This window comes from Strix uralensis, chromosome 10, assembly GCF_047716275.1.
Source record: "Strix uralensis isolate ZFMK-TIS-50842 chromosome 10, bStrUra1, whole genome shotgun sequence".
In the NCBI taxonomy this organism is placed as follows: Eukaryota; Metazoa; Chordata; class Aves; order Strigiformes; family Strigidae; genus Strix; species Strix uralensis.
In genome coordinates, this window is record NC_133981.1 from 20,485,877 (window position 1) to 20,508,582 (window position 22,706).

At 48.4% G+C, this 22,706-nt stretch overlaps 1 protein-coding gene across 6 annotated transcripts in view; it reads left to right on the forward strand.

Moving 5' to 3' along the window:
* DAG1 (dystroglycan 1) overlaps positions 1-22,706 on the forward strand; it is a 52,802-nt gene that overhangs the window by 15,482 nt on the left and 14,614 nt on the right. For 2 of the 6 annotated variants that reach the window (XM_074879623.1, XM_074879625.1), the window contains exon 2: positions 20,633-21,042. In XM_074879623.1, the coding sequence (XP_074735724.1) occupies positions 20,761-21,042 (282 nt within the window). In that variant the 5' untranslated portion in view covers positions 20,633-20,760. Of the gene's footprint in view, positions 1-6,091; positions 6,108-9,810; positions 9,826-13,326; positions 13,344-16,599; positions 16,617-20,632; positions 21,043-22,706 lie in introns of those variants that run through there. The other 4 variants (XM_074879627.1, XM_074879629.1, XM_074879624.1 and 1 more) reach the window with 4 other exon arrangements.

Here is a 22,706-nt window from a genome sequence, read left to right on the forward strand (position 1 = left end):
CTCCAAAGAAAACACATGCTTGGCCACAGCTGTGTGTTTTCTGGATTAAGCAGGCCTAGATTTATTTGCAAATATTAATATTTGTGTACTATAAAGCGCTGGTGGAAATCTATGCTCTGAAGGTTAAGCTGTGTTTTGTTGGTATCTCTGGTGTGCAAGAACCTGTATCCCTGATGGGCTGGGAGCTTGGAGTGGCAGAGTGACCAGCAGAGCTGGGGTGCAGGATCTGCCCTTAGCCATACTCTGCTGTTTGCTAGTGCTTTGGACCTTCTAAAATCACAACTGCTGTGCCTGGGTTTTCCCTGTTTGCCTGTCAGGCAAGAGGGTTCGATACCACTGTGAATGCAGTGTGTTTGGGTTGAAGAAGTGTATGGGTCTAGACCTATTTGCAGGCAGGGTACCCAGGTTAGGATGCAGGATGATCCGTGTTCCCTCTGCACGCTGTTTTGCCGTGTGTTTAAAGGAGAAGGGCCTTTGGGGAGCTTTGGCATGTCTGCAGTGTAGTTGGCTTGTTACGTGCAGTACTTGTGTCCTGGCAGCCTTGCGCACTGCTCAAACGGAGCTCCCAGAAATTGCTGCCAGTTGTATGTGCTGTGGCTTTGTCAATGACAAAAATACCTAGTTCTAGAGAGAGTTACTTTGCATGCAGAATTACTAGTGTATTTTCTTTTGCTTATTGGCTTGTAAAAAAGGAAAAAAAAAAAGTAGATTTGAAAATAAACCCGCTGTTGTTGATTTGTGTATAAAGATGTGTTAATCCACAGGGCTTGATGTATCGGTAGAGACCTAATGTTGTAACACAGAATAAATGTCTGTGTAGAAAAGCACCTGAAAAAAAAACCAAAGATGATACTATGCTATACCCTAGGTAACATGACACAGCTTTAAAAATCAGCAGCAAATTCAGCTGGCAGCCTGCAGGTCTAAAATTTGAAGCACTGCACTTGAAGAATATATTAAGTTTTGAAACAAATATTTATAAAAAATATTCTCAGGGTCTGGAATGCAACTATACTAATGTTTAAAATATCCCTGGAAGAGTTGTATGGCTGGTCAGTGCTTGTTTCCCAAACTCTATTTTCAACTCTTCCAAACATTTCCTCAGGTCTTTTGGGCAGCTTTTCCCTGGCGTGCTGTACCCCTAGGCTGCTGCTGGCAGGCTGGGAGAGCTGGTGTGCCAGGAGGGCTGAGCCCCCCAGCACGGGGAAACCTGCTGCTCGTGCCAGGCAGTCCCACAGCAGGGTGCTTGGGGGGCTGTGAGTCCCCTCCCCAGCTGGCCTGGGTCCCTTACCCTGGGACAGCTGTGGACTTGCCCTCCTTGTGCTGCCAGAGGAATTCAGCCCTTCAGCCAAATGACTCGCTCCCCCTTTCCTGGGACAAACCAGCCTGTCCCCTGGTGAAACGATCCTTCCCGTGGTCCTTGCTGCTCCCATGGCTCAGGGTGACTGCGGGGAATGACCCACCCCATGACACACACTGGTCCTCCTAATGCATCCCAAGCAATTTGTTTTATTTCCCATGTTTGCTGTACTGGCCTCACCCTGGATTTTTCCCATCCTCCTGGTTCCCTCAAAACTGGGAACCTGTCAGGTGCATTTTTATCAATGGAATATCCCTAATGGGGAAGTCTTACCTCTTAAATAATCCTCTTAAGGAAGAGGAAGCCAGAAGGGTTGGGGGAGAGTGTCTATAACTACCTTATCACTTGCATCTCCCAGACCTGGAAGGAGTTGAAATCAATGTGTTTGTTGCTCCCACAGAATAAACAGTCTTGTGAGGACTTTGGCAAGCGGAGCCGTGACCGTCTTTCTGACGCTGTTATATAGTTTGCCTTCTGGGACAAAGGCTATGTAGACATCTGGATTGCGCTGGGGTTTTTAGGGGAAACACGAATTATTAGTTTGCTGTGAATGGAGAATGACTTTGATTGCTGTGTGAGCGTGCTTTCACCAGCTCGCTGCTGCCCAGGCTAAATCCTCGATCTCCTGCTTTGGAAGGAGAAACTGCAACTGTGGAGGCTGTGTGCCATGTCCTGGGAATGGGGGGCTGAGCAGACCTTTCCTGACCTTCTGGTGCGTTGAGAAAACATGCTCGTTTTATGGGCAGTTAATTTATAGAAAGTTCCTGTTTAAATTTCCTCCAAGAGCTGTAAAACCGGAGGACAGCTGCACCCATTAGCCAGCTAATCAAATGCTGCTCACACCTGGCTTGCCCTCCCCTTCCCCTCACTGCTGCTAACTTTTGGCTCTTTCCTAAGAGCAAGTGTGGCAGCTTTGGAAAATAACCCTCAAAACCTGGTAGGGAAGCTGCTCTGCAGAGGGGGGTGGCTGGCCAGTGCTCCTGGTGTTTGGGGTGTCCTGCTTGCTGAGCCACAGCTCTCAAGGCTGGGCTCCTCCCCAGGAGTGTCTGGGATAAATCAGATTTTGTATTGCATTCACTCTGGTTTATAAAAGCACTGCTATGCTGTCTGCCTTAAGGAGTGGTACTGCCTGTCGATGGAAATAACCACCCTGGTCTGAAATAAAAACCTGGTTTGCATTTTGCTCCTCTTCTAGGCATGGGGAAAGCTGCATTTATTTCCTGCTGCCTCCTCCCTCCTTCCCCAAAGACTGCATAAGCAAAAAACTCATAGACTTGTTGGTAGTTGTGTGTGTTCATCTTCAGTGAAAGGAAATCACTTTTAGATGGGTGTTGGGGCACCCAAACTCCAGAAACCCTGCATTGCCTTGACTCCCTGCAGCAACCAGGCTGATAGGATTTCAGTATGGGTACATGCTCTAATAAATTTGATCCTAATAGCTAATTTTGATCTAGTTTGACAGAGAGGTTGGGATCTTACAGACACTGAGCTCTTGAGAGCTCCTCAGAGCTGCTTTTTCCTCTTCTGACAACAAGCAGGCTCATGTTCCACCCCTCTGCTTTGAGGCTTTAATTGTACCAGTTTATTTTCCTTCACCTTCTTGCCTTGTTAAAACTAACTTGAAGAAAAAGAGGAATTTCCAGCCTGTGTCCAGGGCTGAACTGCTGCTCCTTCACTCCCAGAAATATCTGTTGCTGCTCTGAACAGCTGTCCTGGCCAGTCTCCCGGCTGTCGGTGCTCATCAGCCCTCCGATGCGGGGAAGGCAGCGAAGCCCTCGCCCTTTTGGGGAGGCTGGAGTGTTTTCACCCTTATCTCCCTTTTATTCTAGGGGGTGGTTGACCGGTGCAGAAAACTACTTTGGTGTGAGTGGCTGGAGGCTACAGAGACTTTTCTGGAGCCCCCTGCTTTATCTGCCAGTTTAACAAAGGTCTGATGGTAGGAATGAGCAAAGGGGGGGAGTGCTTAACACCCCCATTACAAGTTTCTGAACCTGCAAGGGCTCCTGGAATAAGCCCCTTCAGCAAGTTCCCCAGTCTGATGCAAGAAAACTGTCTTTGGCTTGCTTCAGGGCCTGAAATCTCTTAATTTTGTTTAAACTGGGGCCTGTTTCCCTTCCTTTAAATCTCCTCTGCAGCAGTTGATAAGCAGCCGGTCCCTTCTCGGGAGAAAATGCTGCAGAAAGAAATGCCAGGAATGTGAACAGCAGGTGGGGACTGGCAGATGTACTTATCAATCACGACAGGCTGACGAGTGGTTTATTCCTCTAAAGAGCTACTGTTTGCCTCTGGCTTGGTTTGCGCGTGTCCTCTCCAACCGCCTCCAGCTTCTACCAGGGTTCAAGATAAGAGCAGGGTAGTTTTCCCATTTTTTTCTGGGGCATGGCATGCTCTGTGCAGGACTCCCTGCTCCAGGAGGCCAGAAGAGGAGGGGGGGTGGAGGCAGACCCTCTAGATCGTGCTGGAAGGGTCGCAGCAGCATACCTAGTAAATGACGTGCTACATCTTGGGGATGGGCTTTGGGAAATCTTGCTTCCATGTTGCCCAAGTAGAAGGCAGACTCTGTTAGTTAATTGAATTTGCTGCACTGTTGCTTTTCAAAACATGGCTTTGTATCTCAGGAGTCTGGAGTTATTTCTGTGGACAAAACCGTATTTTAAGGTGGTGATATTTTGAGGAGATCACCTGCGTTGACAAGCGAGAAGCCTGTGCAGCTCTGGACTGCAGAACTGCACCTGTAGAAAAGGAAGCAGGACCCTCTGGTCGTGGGGAGGGGCTGAAAGGGATTCAGCGGTGGTGCGAGTACTTCTTGTTTTTTGCTGTGAGCTGCCACTCCTGATCTTTTGAGCACCTTGTGCTTCATATGGAGATACCTTTTTGTAGCAGGGACAACCCAATTTACATTAAATAACAGGCTGAATGGTGAAAAGCCTTTATCTGGTGATCTCTAAGCAGCTTTCCTGGGTGTGTTGGCAGTGTATGTTACAAGCAGAGCAAACCTGCTGTCACAAATGACATTATGGATGTTTTTCCCAGCCTCTAAGCTTTCACTCTGGCTGATGTGCCTGTGTCAGAATACCTGTTATTTCAGTGCTTCGGATCCGCTCCAGTTCTGTGTGCTTGCAAAACCCAGAATAAGCTGTAGGCTTGTAAGTGATGTGATTAGACCTCTCCTTCAATGACTTGTGGGGTGTTTTGCTAGCTACATAATGCTGTTGCCATCAGTGCTTCAGGGCACCCATCTCCAGTCTCGGGTGATTTGCCTTTATAGGGCCACTGTTGGTGTAGATAGTTGATATCTTTTAAAAAAAAAAAAAAAAAAAAGGCATATCTGCCCCAAGTGGTCTTAACAGTTTTTCTTAAGATTGTTTCTTGGTTTTGTGAAAGAGCAGTGGAAGAAAGAACTAGCTTTCCCAAGGAAGAAAAGCAACGACAATAAGGGAGCAGGCGTTACTGTGGCACAGAATAAATACCTCATATATAGGATAACTTTTTGCAGCAGTTAAATGGTTATTTTCAAACTCTGCTCAGAGAACACCACCTTGCCTAAACAGGGGTTGTACTCGGGAGGTGCTTCCTTCAGGTTTTAAACTAGTTTAGTTTCTGGAGCAAAGGCAGCCATTTAAGCCGTGAGGCTAATCGCGTTGCTACCCCACTGCGTTCAGCGTAGCACCTCGCCCATGGCTTCGGCTGGAGGCCAGATCCTGACTGCACCCCGCTGCCCTCCGCACAGCTCTGCCGTCCTGTCGGCGGGTCAGCCGGTGAGTAATGCTCCCATGGAGCTGCATCCGAGGGGAGTGAGCAAGCAGAGCCTGGGATGGAGCAGGGCGTAGCGGCAGTAACCAGGGAGCACACACATCCAGATGCTGTAAGCCCCTTAGCACGTTCTCCAGAAGTTGCCTCCCAGTTGCAGTGATTTGGCTGGAGCTCCCTCTTGGAGGACTTATTAATTCCCGAATTAATTCCCATTTGGAGTGGATTCACAGTCTCAAACTCTGGGTGTGGGTAGCCTGCTTTAGCTGCTCTGGCCGTTTTTTCTCCGCAGGCCTTTGTGGAGGAGCAGGCCCGTGTGGAGGAGCAGCAAGTATCTCGGTGACACCAGTCACACCGCCTGCTGCAGCGACTGTCTGACGGCTGAGTTGCATTTAACTCTTGAACTTAATTGCTTGCACTGGTATTTCCCATGCTGTGCTCTTGCCTCAGGCTTTACTTCAGGTTTTCAGCAAAAGCAGTTCAGCCATTTCCAAGAGTTAAAGGATTAAAAAAAGCTTTAGGTTTTCAGTATCTAAAAAACTAAACAGCATCTAACTGCTTGCATTGAGAGGTACTTGGTCTGGCACAATGGCTGGAAGGTTGGCAGCCCCCTGGTCTGATGGCAAAGGATGTGCCATCTCCTCTCCCAGCAAAAATGCTCTGTATCTTCTGTATCTTATCAGGTTACAGGCGTCTGAAAGGCTTCCAGTTCACCAGTGCTTTGTAGACTTGATCTGCCAAGTTAAGGCTTTCAAAGATCCTGTCCTACAGGGCCCGGAGGGGCGGAATCATTGCCGGGGTGGGAGGGAGGTGCTGCCACCGGCCGTCCCCAGCCCTGGCAGCAGGACCCTGTCTCTCCTGGGCTGCTTGCTGACAGCCATGGATGGGTGAAGGGCTTGCCTGCCTCAGAGGGAGAGAGAACAAAAAGCTGGCATAGGGGTGGAGAATAAATTGTGGTGCTTGCTGTGACCAGCTCATGGACAACCTTAATTCTCAGGTATTCTGATTTTTTTTAGCTTATTATTTGCAACCTTGGGGTTTTAGGTATTGTTTCTGTTACCTAGAGCAACATCACATGCTTTTGGGGGGGGCGGGGGTAGGCTCAGCCTACAGCAATGAGCTAAGTTCCTGGCTGGCATAAGGTCCTGAGGAATAAAGGAGAAGCAGTCTGTCTTCTGCTGCCCTGCAGTGGGAGGCACTGCTGTTATCTTTGAACATTTCTTTCTGTTTGTTGTGGAAGGTGCTTCAGTTCTGCAGCCTGGTTTTGTTTGCTCTGGACTTTGCTGCAGTAGGATAGCAGAGGGCTTTGGAGGACAGCTCTGAACCTATGATTATATTTGAGAAGTCCCAAAACTGCATCATTCTTGATCGTGTGCTTCTCACTACAGCTGCGGACCAGCTGTTGTAGCTGTTGTCATACATGACTCTGGGAAGTGCCAGGTACAGAACGGCCTGAGAAGCCCAGCCTCTCCAGCAGAAAGGCTGAAGGTGCAACAAAGCTGCACTAGAGACCTCGTCTGAGCTGGAAGAAAATTTTTCCTTTGTGGAGGCTGGCAAATGAGTCTTGGCTATCTACTGTTTTAAAAACTGCTAACTGCTTTATGTGAAACACCTTGGTGGTGTTGAGCAGGGCATCCTCTCCTGTCCAGCGCACAGCTGGTGATGGTGGTGATGCTGTGGTGCAGACAGAGCGTTGTGGTCCCTGATCAGAGACCTGCGAAGTGAGTGCTCAGTGACTGTAACTAGTAAGCCAGGTTATTTTTGGCATAGCATGTCTGCTTTATAAGAGATGGACTGAGCTGCTAAAACCACATTTTTCCCCTGCAACCCATTATTAAGCCCAGAAGAGGCTCAAGCGCCAATCCAGAGTTGCTCTTCAGAGCTGGGCTGTTGTGGAGCTGGAGGCTGATCCTGACTGTGGTGTAACTGTGTTTTTATTTTTAAACTTTAAGTCTAACCCCTCCAGGTGAGGAAACAGAGGTTGTGACCAGGCTTTGTAACAGGCTCTGCTGAATGACTGATAAGTCACCTGCCCACATCTGGACTGTTCTGCATCCTCCATATGATGAACAATGTGCAACTAGGTCCTGCGGGTCGGACCCGATCTCAGCTGAGACGTTACAGGTCGTCCCTGAACCTACAATCTTTTAATGACAGTAAGCCAAGGAAATACTATGTAACCATTGAAGTAAAATAACATAAGCAAAGCGAAGCTTTGGTGCACGTAATTGGGTACCTAATTGCTGTGCTTGCCACCTGGGGATTGGAATTGCTCTCCCGCTCTGGAGGCTGAATGGGACATACTGTGATAAGCAGTTTAATTGTTTCCCCGCATCTGTGGCAGCGCTGTAAAGCGAAGGCAAGCTGAACACACCTTCAGAGCTTAACGGCCTCTCTGCAACTCCGAGACTGCATTTTTCCTGTGGCGCTTGAGCATCTCTCTTCATACAGCCCTTATGCTCTCGCTAAACAGTTTATGTTCTCCTCTGCTGTTTGATAGCAATGAGCCATCAGGTTTTTCTGGGAAGTGTTTCAGATTTACTTAGATATAAGAACAGCCGTAGGAATGTGGCTGTGTGAGTGGCGAGGAGAGCCCAGTGAGTGCTAGTAATGGGATGCCCTCTTAAACTGGGATTTGGGCATTGCATTAGTAATGAAGATCAGGCGAGTGCTGAGCAGAAATCAAAGCAAGAGTGACTTGGGGGTGGATTCAGAAGAAAAGGCTCAGAGTGATTAAGGACAAATGTATTTGCTGTTACAGGCTCTCAGGAACACTTAGGACTGTTGTGGGTGGTTGTTGGGCTGGGAAGTGGGGTTGTCCTCATTTCTCTCCCAGGGTCAGCACAGACCGTGCCTAGGGCTGGGCTCTGCTCTGTTCTGGTGCCCCAAGGCAGAGAAGGTGGCTCTGTGTGGGAGCAGAGCTGGAAGTAATGAACATAAGAGCATAAAGGCACTGCTGTTGCAGAGGATTACTATGCCTAACTTCACTAAGAAATGCAGGCATGAAGGGGAGAGTGGTTTTTGGGTGTCCAAAGCACACGTAGTAAGCAAGAAATGATGCTTGGCTTGGAGAGGCTCGAACTGGTACAAAATCCAGATGAGTGCTGATTTAATATTCCTTGTTGCCTCAGAATGGCGTCTGACTTTTCCTGGGGCATATGTTGGAGGTGTGGACTCTCTTTTCCTGGGGCATACATTGGAGGTGTGATGACTTTGCGCCCATTCCTGGGATTCTTGCAGAGGGAGTAGGTAGTCATCACATGCTCCACTGTATTACTTTGCACTGGGAAGTCAATACAGGATCTGTCCCATCTTCTTATTCCTGTTTTTTTCTCTTTAAAACATGAATTTAAATTGTAATCTGCCCACTTGATTCAGGAGGAGGACACAGCTGTTGCCATCTTCCACGTCTGCGTGCAGCTGCGAGTCCACGCTGCAGTCCCTTCGCAGCCGTCTGTACCGTCACCTAGGAAGCAGTGGGACACAGTGTCCGCGTGCCGGGAAGGCAGGGCACACTCTTCCGTCTTCTGTGTAAAAACTGCAATGGCAAGTCAAAATAGAGGGATGCAGCCTGTCCTCACACTATTTGAAATACACTGTAATTTGGGGTTTTTTTTCCTCAAAAACATGCAGGTCTTGTTTCCAACCTCTCTGACCCATACAAGATTGATTTCCTGTGAGGAAGGGAGAAATTACTGGCTTTTTCTGCTGTTGCAAAACATCAGGACCATTTTTTGAGAACTGGTACCAGATTCCATGCCAGCTAGTTAACTGTTGCAAATATGTTACATTATGTCTGTGTTACTCTCTGGCTGCTTATGGAAGAAAAACATCAGTTTTCCTTGTCTTGTCCTCGCTGTCTCTCTGCTTCCCCTTTATCCTGTGAACACTCTGCTTTTGCCCAGTTTGTCCTTGGGTCCCAGTTTTAAATAACTTGTCTGGTGGCTGAGCAGGACAGTTTGGTCCTATTTTTAAGTCCTTTGGACTTTCTTGTTTGTGGAATTGGGGCATTAGGAATGGCAGGATGTTTGTGTTGGAATTGCTGCAGGGGAGTTGCTTGGAGCAACCCTTGAAACTTCTTTGATGTGTCAGGTGCAGTGCTATGCTGCTTGCAGAGAGGGGCGTGTTGTCCTGCAATGTATTTAGTCGATCGTGCTGGCTTTGTGTGTGTTGGGATTGTTTCTCTGGCCCTTTTTGGCCAGACTGAATGCGTGGGTCCTGGTGTAAGGAATGAGCTTGAGCGCTGTGACTGAATGAGTCCTGTATCCGTATGGATGGGGCAGAATGTTAGTGTTTAAAAAAAGCCTAAATCCCTCTAATACTCCTTACAGTGAAGTAGTTTGGTCTTGCTTTGAAATAATTCAACTTGTCTCTTGATTTCTTAATACCAGAGCAGGGTGGGGAGAAAAGCTGGAGCTATCTCCGCGTTGGACCTGTGACGAGCGGCTCCAGCCTTCCCCACTCCTGGCTGAAGCCATTAAGGCCATGGTCAAGACCAGATGAGGGTTATTTTTTTAATTATGTAGTGCAGGTAAACAAGATAATTTAGCTGAAAGATAATGCAATGAAATTAATGCTGCAGGAACGCGATGCAGACTCTGTTACTGTCTTGTCTTTTAAGGTGCCCATCTTTGCTTTTTCATTTAAATCAATCTTCTTGCACCAGAGCAGCTGGGAAGCAGATGGACCTGTGAAGTCATGCACTTTCTGCCTTGGTAAGCTTGTGCCCCTCGGTGATCTGTTGCTTTTGGACTTATTATGTGAACGAAAGGCTGGCCAGCTTGGACCAGAGGTTATTGTGAAGAGCAGACAGTTTTACTGAAGCAGTCCAGCCCTTTGCTCCCTGGTCTCTAGCAAGAGGAGAAGACACCTATAAAAATGTGCACCTGCAGGAAGAGGTTATCAGTTTGGTGGTTTTTGATGACTCCTGAATTTCTGTGGGTTTAAGGGAATGTGCTGCCTAGCTGGAAGCTGCTGATCTTCTGGGAGTGAATTCCTCCTCCAGAAGCTTTCTCTGCCTCTATGGCATGGGAGCAATGCTGCTTCATTTTGCAGCTTTCCCGGTTTATGCTTGATGGTTAAAGTTGGAACATTTATATCTCATTCTGCCAAGAAGTGTTTAGAATAGTTTTCATGAGAAACATTGAAAGCTGCAGGTCCACGGCTGATGCCCTGGCTGCTCTGCATAAATCACTGGGTGGTAAATATATTTAAATGAGGAGCTATGGCAGTCTTGCTGGCTGAGTAATAAATCAGGGCTGAGCAACTCCATAAAGTTGAATCTTAATGCCTTGGCTTGGAGTTGTAGGGTAGGGTGGTAAAGCTGATGGAACGGCGGGATGTTTCTAAACAGAATGTGCCTGCCCTTAGTTACGCTGCCACAAAGAATATAAATGATGCTGCATACGTAACTGAAGTGCTGAAAATGGCTTTTTGTTGGTGTTGCTTGCCTTGTTTCGAGTGTCCGCTTAATGTCAGCTGTTTGTGCTTTACTTCCCTTTGGTAGCAGCAGCACGTCTTGTGCCCAGCAGTCAGGGTCCCTGGCAGGTATGGCAGAGATCCTAAGCCTTGACTTCCAGTCCTATGCTAAGTGCTGAAGCCCTGGTGCCATCACATCAGCCTATAGGAAATTATGGTGCTTAAACACTTTCAAGGACCTGCTTGAAATATTTCATTATCTGAGGAATTTTGTGGAATACCCAGAAGGTGATTAAAAACCCTTGGAATGTGACTGCCTCTCCATGTAGCAGTCCAGCCAAACAGCATTTTGAGGCAACTCCTAAGTATGAAACCTCCATCAAGGTTTCTTATTTTCAGATTTGAGTGTGGTGCCTGCAGCCCTTGGGCTGTTTGTTCCTTGCACTGGAGGAGCTGCCCAAGCTGCCCACTCTCCACTGTTCCTGCACTTGGCTGCCTGCTTCAGTACCATCAGCAGAGCAAATGCTTGTCTGGTGGCTGCGATGTCAGCGTGTCCTAGGGAAGCCTCGGGAATGCTGCTCTGGTGATGAAAAAAGTAAAAAGTACTCTGCTATTGCGTGGTTGAGACATGGGTAAGGGTCCTGCCGCAAGCCCTCCGGCCAGGCTCAGGTGTGCTGCCAGAGCTGGAGCCTCGGAAGGGTTTCCTTCAAAAAAGGATTTGGAACTATGATCAGGTTTCCCGAGGAGGGGATTTGCAGGACTGCCCTGCCCATCAGTCTGTCCTTCACCCCTCTAATAACTTCTGCTTGCTAATTTGACAGAAAGAGTTCTATACCTTTTTTATTTTAAAAAAATAAATAAATAAAAAATAGGCAGCCAGCTAGGTGGGGAGTTTTGGCTAAAAGGACACACCAAAGCTTACAGCACTTCTCTGACTTGTGTAACATGTTCCAAAAGCCAAACAGTGCCAGAAACTTCAGTGAGATTTCCCGCCTTGCTAGAATTTATCCCGCAGGGTCTTTCTCTTTTTGTGTGGACTCTTTAGTACTTAATAAGACAATGTCCAGTGGAAACTTCCTCTCTGATTAGGATATTCATCGTTTCTCTTCTGTGCGGATTCGCTGAAGCCTCATAAGGGGTTTTGTTCAACCTTCAATTCAATTAAGAAATCAAGCAAGAGATGCAAATCTTTTTAGCCTCACTGGTTTCAGTGCTCATGACTGCATCTGAAGAGAACATCTCCTGCATAGTACAGCAGGGCAACTTAGCGAGGAAGTATTTTTCTGGGCTTCAGCTGAGATTTCAGGTGTTGCTAGATGCTTGTGGGTGATTTTGTCCCTTTGGAGCATGAGGTGGAGGAAAGACTGTGGTGACCTGTTGGTGACACTGCCTTGGTTTAAACCTCTTTCTGAAGCAGCACCTTTGATAGAAACCTCCTTTCCAGCCGGGTGACTTCTATCAAAGGTGGTTAGCTGGTGTGAATTAGACTCGAAACAGCTGGTGGATGGTGAGTGATACCAGGGGACAGGACACACAGTGGTGACTGTCACGCCGGCTGCTCTTGCACATGTCCTTTAGCGCTAGCTGGGGATCAACTTGCCTGCTGAGGAATACAAGATCAGGCTCTGATGCCTCATAGTCCTCCCATTTAAAAAGCGGCGTCTTGCATCTTTGCTGCTTGTTTTTGTGTGCTTTCTTGTCAATGGGTGCCTCAGTTGTACTTTCTGACTAGAACTGCTGTGCTCTAGATATCTCGTTAGACTGCCTTTTAAACAAAGTTTAAATTCACTTGTAAACCAGCTGAACCCCCATGTAAATTGTTTGTAGAGAGTCCAGAATCAGACTTCAGTGAACACAACCTGCTGTGGAGGGCCAGGGAATTTATCTTAAGTGCTATATCTTCTACTTCCAATATTTCTAGCAATTAGTGCCCCTCAAATCTGAGTGCACTGTCATGGGGACCGGTCTGCTGCCTTGTGTATGCTAACCACGAAGATAACTCTTTTGTGGTCCAAATTAAAATTGCTCTAATTTTTCAGAGTGGTGCTTTGGTCTCATCTCTCTCAACTGCCTCTCTCTGCTGCCTGCCCAGGCCCTGCTGCCAGCCTGGGTGTCCTCTGTTCCAGGCTCTCCCGCAGGATGGCTTCTGGTAAAATGCTTTTCTGTTAACACCATGGTCTTAATTTCAGAGTTAATGTCAAACAAATTCAGCAAGATACAAAGCTTTCCTTACAAAAGCAAATTTAGAGTCAAAAATACCTGTTTTATCTTGACGCCTTGAGTTCTGTTTTCTACTAAATCTTGGAAACTGATAAAGTGTTTGTGTGTGTATATATATATATATACACATCTGTTGTATTTCTCTTCAAAATAAGCTTTTTTATGGCATTTGTATAGAAGGAGCTCTTAGTTCTATCTTTTTTCTTTTAACCTTCTGTAGTTTAATTTCCTGTGGATTTTAATACTAGCTTTAGCTTACCTTCCATTAAACGTAGAATTAAATATTAGGATTTTTACACTTTCTCATTCTGTTTCTAGACAAAACCAGGAATTACAAGTAGAGTTTTGAGGGGCCTGCTCTAGCTAGCCACGGACTGGAAACACAAGTGAAGCCAAAGCCATTAAACGGCATGCCCTTAGGCAATCAGACCCTTGCTCTTCCCTGCTACAGCTGTATATTTAGCCTATATGCCCTTTCCAATAACAGCTGGGAAAAGATGTGTGGAGAGGAATGCGAGTCATCGTTTCCCTGAATGCGGTCCCGGGATCCTGCTATCTGTCACGAAGTGCTGCTTGAGCCAGAAACACTGCCTTGGTAACTCTGTCTTCTATAAAATTGTCCTATCCCACCCTTTTGTTTTTAACTCACATGAAGTTTTAACATTCATGTTCTCAACCCCATTGGGTCCTTGAGAAAACTCATTTTGTTTGGGTTTGAGCCTGATTCAGGTTAGTTTGGCTTTTGGTTCTTTTATTAGAGAAGAGCGTGGGCTCTTGTTTCCTATTGCCCTCGTGCCCCAGTGCATCCCACTTTGTTCTCTCCCGACTCCAGGAAGGATCTATTTTGTACCTTTGATCCCCATCACCTTTCTCTGCCAGCCCTTCCTTGGTATGGGGCTTATTTGTAGGTGTTTATATCCTAATTTGTTTGCTGCCAGGAAAATGGCAGTTCTACCTGGCTGCAATGTTTGTAATGACAGGGAAAAAATTATCTCTGAGGCCTTCTAAATACTTGGGAAGATAATATCTGAGTTTCCTTTCAACTGCATGCACTTGAAGATACGATCTGAGTTGGCTGTCTGGGAATAACAAAGTGGGAGGAAGGGATTGATTGTGGTTGCTGAAAGTTTAATCAGAGAGTCAGAAGTCTTGCTTAGCCAAAATCTGCACTGCTGGTCCCTGCCGCGGGTCAGGCGCGCGGCCGTTTGAGGCATAGCTCGAGCACAGGACAAGTAGTGCATAGGGGCTGCAAGGGGCCACTCGAGCAGGATTGACAAATGAGGGGACATCTATATGGTCTTCCAGCAAATGTGCCAGGTCAGCATTCAAGTGCGTAGTTGAGAGGTGCTTGTGGGTACCATACTTATCCCCTCCTGCCTCCCCAGGGCTGCAGGAGGCTGGGGAGGGTGCTTGCCTCCAGAAGAAATCTTACCACTGCACCTTGCAGGGGAGATGCACTCTGCAGGGAAAGAAAAAACACCCTTTGTGTCCAGCTGGCAGAAGGGCTCTGGTGTCCTTTGTGCTTCTGCTGCTGCCCTGCAGTGACCCTTGCACGTACCTTGCAGGAGTGCCCCTGGCTGGGGGATCGGGGTGGGCGCTGCTGGGGCTGTTTCCTCCCCTCCACAGCTCTTGCTGGAGGGGGTGCTACTGGGAGCATCTCCTCGATGCTTACCTTTTCCAGGGCAAGAAGTCTTTCCGGGAGCAGAGTCCACAGCTGGGAAGGGCAGCATAGTGACCCAGCTTCTGGACAGGCAGATGCAATACAGAGGAAGAAGTGGAAATTCTGCTTTTTGCATCTTTTCTCTCGATCTCAGAGCTGCCTCTGCAGAGAATGCCAGAGATCACACATCCTAATGAACACAAAACCTGTGTGGTGTCTTGAGTGGTCCAGCTTCTCCAAGCTGCTTGCTCAGCATGTGCTGTCTGTCAGTCAGAGCAGAGGCACCAGTCGGTGTCTCTGGTCCCAGGCTGGGGGAGAACCATGAGCAGGTTTTGTTGGCCAAGGAGAGACATGAGATGCAAATGAGAGGGATGTGGGAAGGCTTCACCCCTTCTTGGTGGCACAAAACTGTAGTTTTCAAACAAAACGTAATGGAAGATAGTAGAAAGCTTCCTCTTAGCTACAGGAAAATTAAATATCTTGGTGCTTACTCTAGCAGAATAAAACCCACTGTGAGGTGTCGATTGCTGTGACCACTTCCCGTACAAGCTTCACAAAGCTGCTTGCGGCATGTGTGACTTGAAGCAACAAGTCAGTGACAGTTCGCAGCCGAGTTCCCCATCAGCAGGAGGGTGCTGCTTGTTTCCCTGCCCGACACACATTTTTAGCGCTGCTGTTTTGGGCTTGTTTGGTTTTGTTTTTTTCCCCTAGATTGTTTTTTGGTGTCAGGGTTTCCTGTTACTGACACCAGATGTGCTGGAGATGAGCAGTCCAGAAATACAAGAAGGGACAAGACTGAAAAAAGCATCTTTTTTGTGCTTACATCCTTTGAGCTAGTTGTCTGTTCTGTTGGGCGTTTGGGGCATTTAACTTGGTGACAATACCAGGTGGGCATAGCTGCAGAAGAGCATGTTGAAATGCAATTTTAGGGCGAAGAATCAAGTACAGCCTGGTTTGTACCTGTCCTGGGGTTAAACCGTGACTACTGCCTGGGCCGGTGGCAACTGGGGTGACCAGATAATGATGGCAAGCTTGTCAACTGGCTGTGGGGGGCAGAGGGTGGAAGGGGCTCCCGGGGCTTCAGGAGCGCTGATCTGGGGCTCTCCTCTAAGGCAGCTTTCTCTTGCAGTTTGATCTCTGATACCAAGCTGCCTGCTACTTTGGTTTTGATATATGCATGGCTATAAGCAGGCAGCTGTGATTGCAGTGTTAAGCCAAAAATTTGTGAATTAACTTCTCTTTTAGAGAGACATCCAGTCTCAGTGTAAAGCCACCGTCCCCGCAGGTGCCTGCTCAGCGCTGTGTGGGACAGGATGCTGTAGCTCTGAGCACAGCTGAGCGGGGAGCTACAGCTCATGGTGAATCTTCCTTCCTCTGCCTTGCCCGTTCCCTCGCAGCAGCTGTGTGCTGGTTAGCCTGTGTGCAGTTGCCCTCCTGTATGTTCCTTTCCGTAACTCGTCCTGGGGGCAGCAGCATCTGGAGTCTGGGTCATCTTCTGAGAACGTATGTGGCTGAAACCATCGAGGTTGGAAATAACCCCCAGAGTCACTCACTCACTATGTTCCCATAGCTTATAGTCTGTTGGAGGGGCTGCTGCCTTTGTTTCAGGGTACGTCTGGAGCTGGGAAAGTGCAGAAAAATCTTACTGTTTCCTAAATTTCACGCTCCAGAGTGTTCTTTGTGCATATAATGTGTCAGGCTTGCAGACTGGCATGCTCTTAGTCTTGAGACTGTATCTATTAGTTCATAAACTTGGTGATGGGCTGCTCAGCCCAGACGTGCTGCCTCCGAGCGGTTTCTCTCTCCTGCCCCCCTTCCCAGACCCCTTTAGCACAGCGCAGATGTGCACGGAGCACCAGCCGCCTCTGTTGGGACCGTGCTGCGGGGTTGGCACCGTTGGTGCCTGCTGTCGTGTTTTGGGCCAGGGAGCATGTACGGCAGAGTGCCATCTTTGTGTGCCTGGCTGGTGACGCTGGATTTCATCATTCCTCCCGCTTGCTGCCTTGACACGCAGACGCGCAGTAGCTGACGGGACTTGCCCAGAGATCCTCCTGTGGAAACACGCACGAGAGATCTTTGCAGAGACAATAGCTCTGTTCTGGAAAGTTGCACTGGCCCGTTTTAGCGGAGTCTGAGTTTGCTTCCTTAGAGAAAGGCCACTTGTTTAACGCTTCCTTTAATGAGGATTATTGGTAAATAAGCAATCAGGTAAGTGGGATTCCTCCTAACTCTCCTAAATACCTTCTTATCTGGAGTAGAGAATTGCACGGCAGTTACCTGAGCTTTCTGCATGCTAGGCTCAGTGGCATTAATATGCTGGCAGTGATTAATTACCGCAGTCCAGTGATGTGATTGTGTGCTTGAGCAATTGGATTAGAAGTGGTGGGGTAATCGGCCACAGAGGAAGAGTGATTTCTAGGGCAGTCACACTCCTGCTGCTGGGATGCTTCCCCTGGCCCCATGCTCCTGATTCTGTGGTGGGCAGAAGGAAAGGTCTCTGAGATGTGTGGGTGGGAGTAGCTACTTTGTCCTGCTCTCAGTACTTCCTTTCAGCCCCATCTTCTGTCTGCACTGTTCTGCGTTCCTGAATAATGAAGGTAGAGCATGTCCTTAACATGTCAGTGGGCCTTGTAGCTGCATGGAGAAAGGAGCAAGCTCCAGCATTGTCTTGACAAGTCAGCATCATATCAAGTGCAGCATCGTATCAACATAACTTCAGCAAGCAGGCCCAGTTCCATGTCTCTGAGATGGGGGGTTTGGCACTGGAGATCAGGCATCAACATTGGCACATGCACCGAGCACTAGGACTGAAGCAGATGTTGATACTGACTTTGATGTTTCATCCAACACTCTGGAGGCTCAAAGTTGAGACCAAAAGAGCGCTCTCAGAAGCAGGAGGATAAAGAAAAAGTCAGTTCTTTCAGAAGATCAGACAGAACAAAACATCCTGAAATTCAGGACTAACCTGAACCTTTGTGTTTGTTCTGCAAAACTGGGCAGTACAGATCCTGCTGAAAGAAGGAGCACTGTGCCGTGTAGAGAAGCTGGGGTGGTCTAGCCTTCCCTTGTAACTTGAAAGTGCTAAGTCATTTGGCTCTACAGCCTGATGCTTCCTAGAGATCAGCAGAAGACCACCTGCAGAATGCCACCTGCAGTTGGGTTTTGGCCCTGTTTTGAGCTTGTGGGAAACTGTGAAGTGTTGAGATTTTTGCTCCTGAAGAGCTCCAGCTCTGTGCCACTCACTGATCACAGACGATGGTCCAGAACACTGACTTTTTCCGCATACAACTGGGATAATGTCTCAAACAAGTGAGTCTGTTTGCCCATGGTAGTACCATGTGAAATGGTGTGGGCTCTTGAACTTGACAGAGGCACCACGCAGGTTCCCGCAGAGAGGACTTCCTATCCCAAAAAGCATTCTGCCTTGAAGTGGTAGTCCACGTGGACTTTGGCACTGCAGGGCAATGCCTTGTTCCAGCTATCTCTAGAGCTGTAGCACCCTGCCTTTCCTTCTTAGCACACAGTGTCAGAGGCTGGCACTATTTCAGCTTCTGTCAATTGTTTGGTGAGGTGGAGCTGTGTTAAGAGATTTTTTTGGTGGTGCAAGTTTGTTCTCGGCTTTTCTGTTGTTTCGGTGGTTTTTTTTGTTATCAGCTATTGAATTCCTCATATACTTCCTGTGTGCTCCACTTCCATGTGCTGAGACTGTTCTTCTGTAGTTCTCCTAAAATGAAATTCTGAATTTGTGTGACCTGCAAGTGTCACATGAGATCTTAATGGTCAGTACGTGAGTTGCTTGGCTGAGGGGCACATATCAGACGGGCAGTGTTTGTTGCCTGTTCCGATAATTGTTTCTGAAATGAGTGATGACTTCATCTTCCTTTCCTGCTTGCCACAGATATCAAGAACCAGCTCCTTTGTGCCCAAATACTCCTCTCCATCCAACAAAAACACCCCAGGCCAGATCACGTCATTTGGCTGAGCAACGCAGAGCCGGACCATGCTCGTGCACGAGCTCTACTGCAGCCATGACAGGCCAGGGGCAGGGGTTGACCTGAAGACGTGGTGCCAAACCTCTCCAGGTGTCTTTAAAGCTCCATGCGGTCGTACACTGGTTGGCTGGCTGGTTGTTTGGGGTGTTTCTCCTCTGCTCCAGTGTGGAGGAGGCTCAGTGCAGCTGTGAGATGCAGCCATGTTTCCATCCTGATAGCATCTTGGCCCCGCAGCAGCCACGGGGCTGCCGGGTGCTGCTGCTGCCGCATTTCTCCCCCAGCTGCAGGTCTCTGATCCTGCCTGTACTTGCTGTGCGGGTTGCTTTCTAGTCCCTCACGCAGCAGGACTTTCCAACAAGCAGGTGTCAGGAGAAGTAGCTCATGGACAAGGCGTCATCACTGCCGTGTCCATAGCCCAGGCTTCATGGAGGATGAAGGTGGTTCTTTCTGCCTTTTTTAAGGCACTGTGCAGGGATGAGAGTCCCCCAGTTTCCCACTGATGATTAGTGGCCTCCTCAGGACCTCCTGCAGATATCTGCTCCATCTCTGTAGCTCATTCACACAGCCTGTTGGATATTCTCCACCAGACATCTACTGTGGTAGTCATTTACTTGCTGAGGTGATGCTAGGTTCGTCCAAAATCCATTGGACCAGGCTGGGAACTGGTAGGAGAGGTGTGCCCTGTAGGAAGTGTGACTTATCCTTACCCACCCAGCCACGTTATCTTTCATGATGATAACCTCTGGAGAAGCAGCTCAGGCACCTCACTCTGGCTGAAGACCACCACGTGCTCAGTTGCCTTTGGGAAGAGCCTGTCCTTGGCTTCCCTGTTCTTTTGTCTGGTGTATTCCCGTCCCGGGCGGTTCAGGCAGTTGGAAGGACAAGAGCAGCAGGGGAATGGTCTTTCTTCTGGCGCTGGCATCTCATACCAACCATCCTTCCATCCGTCTTGTGGTTTCCAGCAATGTTATTCTGCCTCTGCTGTCTCTTTTGCCTTTCCCCTTGAGACAGGTTTTCCTCAACTGACAGTGGTCAGATCGGCTGTCTCCCTTCTGGGTGCTGTAGCCAGATGTTATTGTATTCAGCTCATAATTTCTGCTACCCACAGCCCTCTTTGCTAGCTGCGACTGTGCTCGCTGGGCCTGGGAGGTGTCAGCCCCTCTGCACAAGTGGTTTATTGTGAAAAGGCCCATCAAGGGGTGAGGATGTGCTAGTCCTCGGATACTGCCTCTCAGCTTCTTTAGAGTGCAGGTTTTAGGCTGAGCAACCAAATCTTATCTCTCCTATATTCCTAGAGCCTGCTGTGGTAACCTTGGGCTTGGTTGCCTGCATGGACAGGCCCTCTGCCTGCTTCTGCAAGCCCATGGTGAGCAATATGCACTTGCCCAGCCACAGCACAGCGGCTCAGCTGGTCCTGCTGTCGTGCTGCCATGGGAGCTGTGCAAGGGCAAGAAGCTGTGGGATTTCCCTTTCCACCTGGTCGGGCTCCAGGGTCTCTTGGGATGGCCTGATGTGCATCACATGATGCAGCTGGAACAGGCTAAAATAAATCAAAACTGTGCTCCGAGGACTGGGAGCCAGTGGTTAGGAGTTGGACTGGGTTTGCTTGATAATTTGGAGCCACTTCTCTCTCATCATGGAAAAAAGGAGTTGGTTCAAGACATGAGAGTGCATGGCCTGAGGGAGCCCAGTCCTGTGTGCTCCTGGGGGCTGAGCAACACCCCCTTGGTCTGTGTGTCTGTCCTACAGTCCTGCAAAACCCACTGCCTCATTTGTTACCTCAGATGGCAGCTTTGGAGTACCAAAGGTTCCTTGGGACCTTCATATTGGGTAACTGGCATTTAAATCCACTGATGCCCCAGCCTGACTTCAGCCTGCCTTGAAAGGTCACATGTTACTGCTGTGCTCTATCTTGGCTTCAGTTGAATCTGTGCTGTCTCCCTACCTGTGGCTTTCTCAGGATGCTGTGGTTCCAGAGCAGCAGAAACATGGTTGTGTTCATGGAAAAGCAGGAGGATCTTGTTTCTCTAGAGATGCTGTCAGAAGAGGAGCTGAAAAGCTCTAGCTCTCTTTAATGGTTGTGGTAACTCTTGCAGTTAAATCTAAAAGCTGAAACGAGGAGGGTAGCATGGCAGGTAGCCCTCTGTCCATTGCAGGGAGGTCTGTGTGTGTTAGCTGGCTGGCTTGGATATTGTAATTAATGTGCTGATTGGGTTTCCTATGTTTGACCAGGTTCCCAGGACACCTAGGATGAGGCTGCTGTGAAGGACTGGTGGATCCCCTGCCTGCGCTGCAGTGCCTGCAAATTCCCTGTGGTCCCCTTTCCGGCCAGAGCACCGTCACCGAGGCTGCCAGGAAGAATGACTGTTGGATGCCTACTGCAGCCCCCTTTCCTGGGGAGGACTTGGCTCCCCGTGCTGCTGCTGGCAGCCTCTGCTCACTGCCACTGGCCCAGCGAGCCGGCAGAAGTGGTTCGGGACTGGGAAAACCAGCTGGAGGCCTCCATGCACTCTGTGCTCTCAGACCTCCGGGAGACTGTGCCAGCTGTGGTGGGCATACCAGACAGCTCTGCCGTGGTGGGACGCTTCTTCAGAGTCTCCATCCCCACGGATTTAATTGCTTCCAATGGAGAAATTGTCCAGGTGAGAAATGCCATTCCCTGAGGCTTGTTTTCAGTTACGTTCTTACAGGAATTGAGCTACTCACCCCACTAATAGGCTGGGTCATGAAGATTGCTGTGAAGCAGCCTTAAGGTTTTGTAGGTCTATGGGAGAAAGATTATTTTTTTTTAAACTGAATAATTAACATTCTCACCTCATTGCAAAGTTCCTTTCTTCTGTAATGAAGAGAGGAGACTTCTCTCCTTGGGGGTGACTGATCGGGTTTGTTGGCTGTATTTAAACTGTGAGATACTCTGCCCTGGAACGATGGGCACATTCATAAGGAGGTGTTGCCTCAGGATCTGGGGACCCACAGGTTCCAGGGGACTGCTGCTCTGAGAATCCAGGAGTTTGCTTCACTGTGGTAACAAAACATTGCTAGACAAATAGACCTCGTTCTGCCAGCAGGGCTCTGGGCTGCCTTTGACACAGTCTCTCCTGACCTCATCCCGAAGTCCTCTTGGGAAAGATGGGAGCCTTTCTCTTTATCTGCCTTACCCTCATGCCATAGGCACTGCAGACACCTGAAAACTGAGTTGTGGAATTGGTCCTGAGGGCAAGAAAGTGTCAGAATAGCCCAGAGGAGGGCAGGCACACTGCCAAACACACGCTTGTTCATCTTTAGTCCTTTCCTGGGAAAGTGCTGAGAAATTAGCTTCTTGGCATCTGCTTGCTTGGATCATGTAGAGTTCAGAAAATTCTGGTTTTTAGAAGAAAACAGAATTAACTTCCAATCTTGGATTTTTTTTCAGAGAGCAAAACTGAAAAATAGTTTTAAAAATCCATTTTTAGAAAACATTATAAAAAGACAACCTTCTGGTATGTCTCGGAAGATCAGAGGGAGATGGAGAGCAAGTCGGGAGAAAGTCTGACATCTCAGATTCTCCTCGAAGGCATGTTTGTTTTAGCTCTGCGTACTGTCACGCAATTATCTCCATCCAGATACGTGATCTCGCTGGCTCCAGTGAGGGTGCCGGGACCACAATGTGCCAGTGGTAGACAGAAAATCTGAAGAATTCATCTGTTACTGACAGACCATCAGATGGGGAGGAGGAAGGTGGTGGGTGAGCCCCTGGCTAGAGGAGTTGGGGAAGGGGATGGGCTGGTTTCAAAGCAATGGCTGTGATATTTAATTGCCTGTGGCCGAGGGGACTAGCTTGCATGGGAGGCAGGTGGTGCCTGCCCTGCTTTAACCACAGCCTGTTTTCTGAGTGTGGGGCACCTGTATAACACTGGGCTGCAAGAGTACGGCCTGGTGGGGTGAGCCCAAGATCTTATGTTACAGAAATAATAACTTTGGTTTGGGATTTTGCATCGGAGTGGCTTGTTCTGGTGTTGTCTAATAGCTACTCTGATGGCAAGAATCGTTTTCAGTGTTTGTATAACCACAGCTTCCTCTGTCTCCTTTTCCTGGCACAGAAGTCATCTGTGATGGCTCCAGTAGCTGCAGGAAAATCCTAATAGATTATTTCCACCCCACCTGATAGCTTTGAACAATACCTCCGCTGCTTTGGCTTTGAGGCGTGTTTGCTAACACCAACAGATGCCTGAAGAGCCTCACACGGACTGGACTGGAGTGGAAACCCAACAGTTGCTGGTGTGTGTAGCTCAGCAAATGCTGGGAGCAATTTTCATGCTCGTCCATG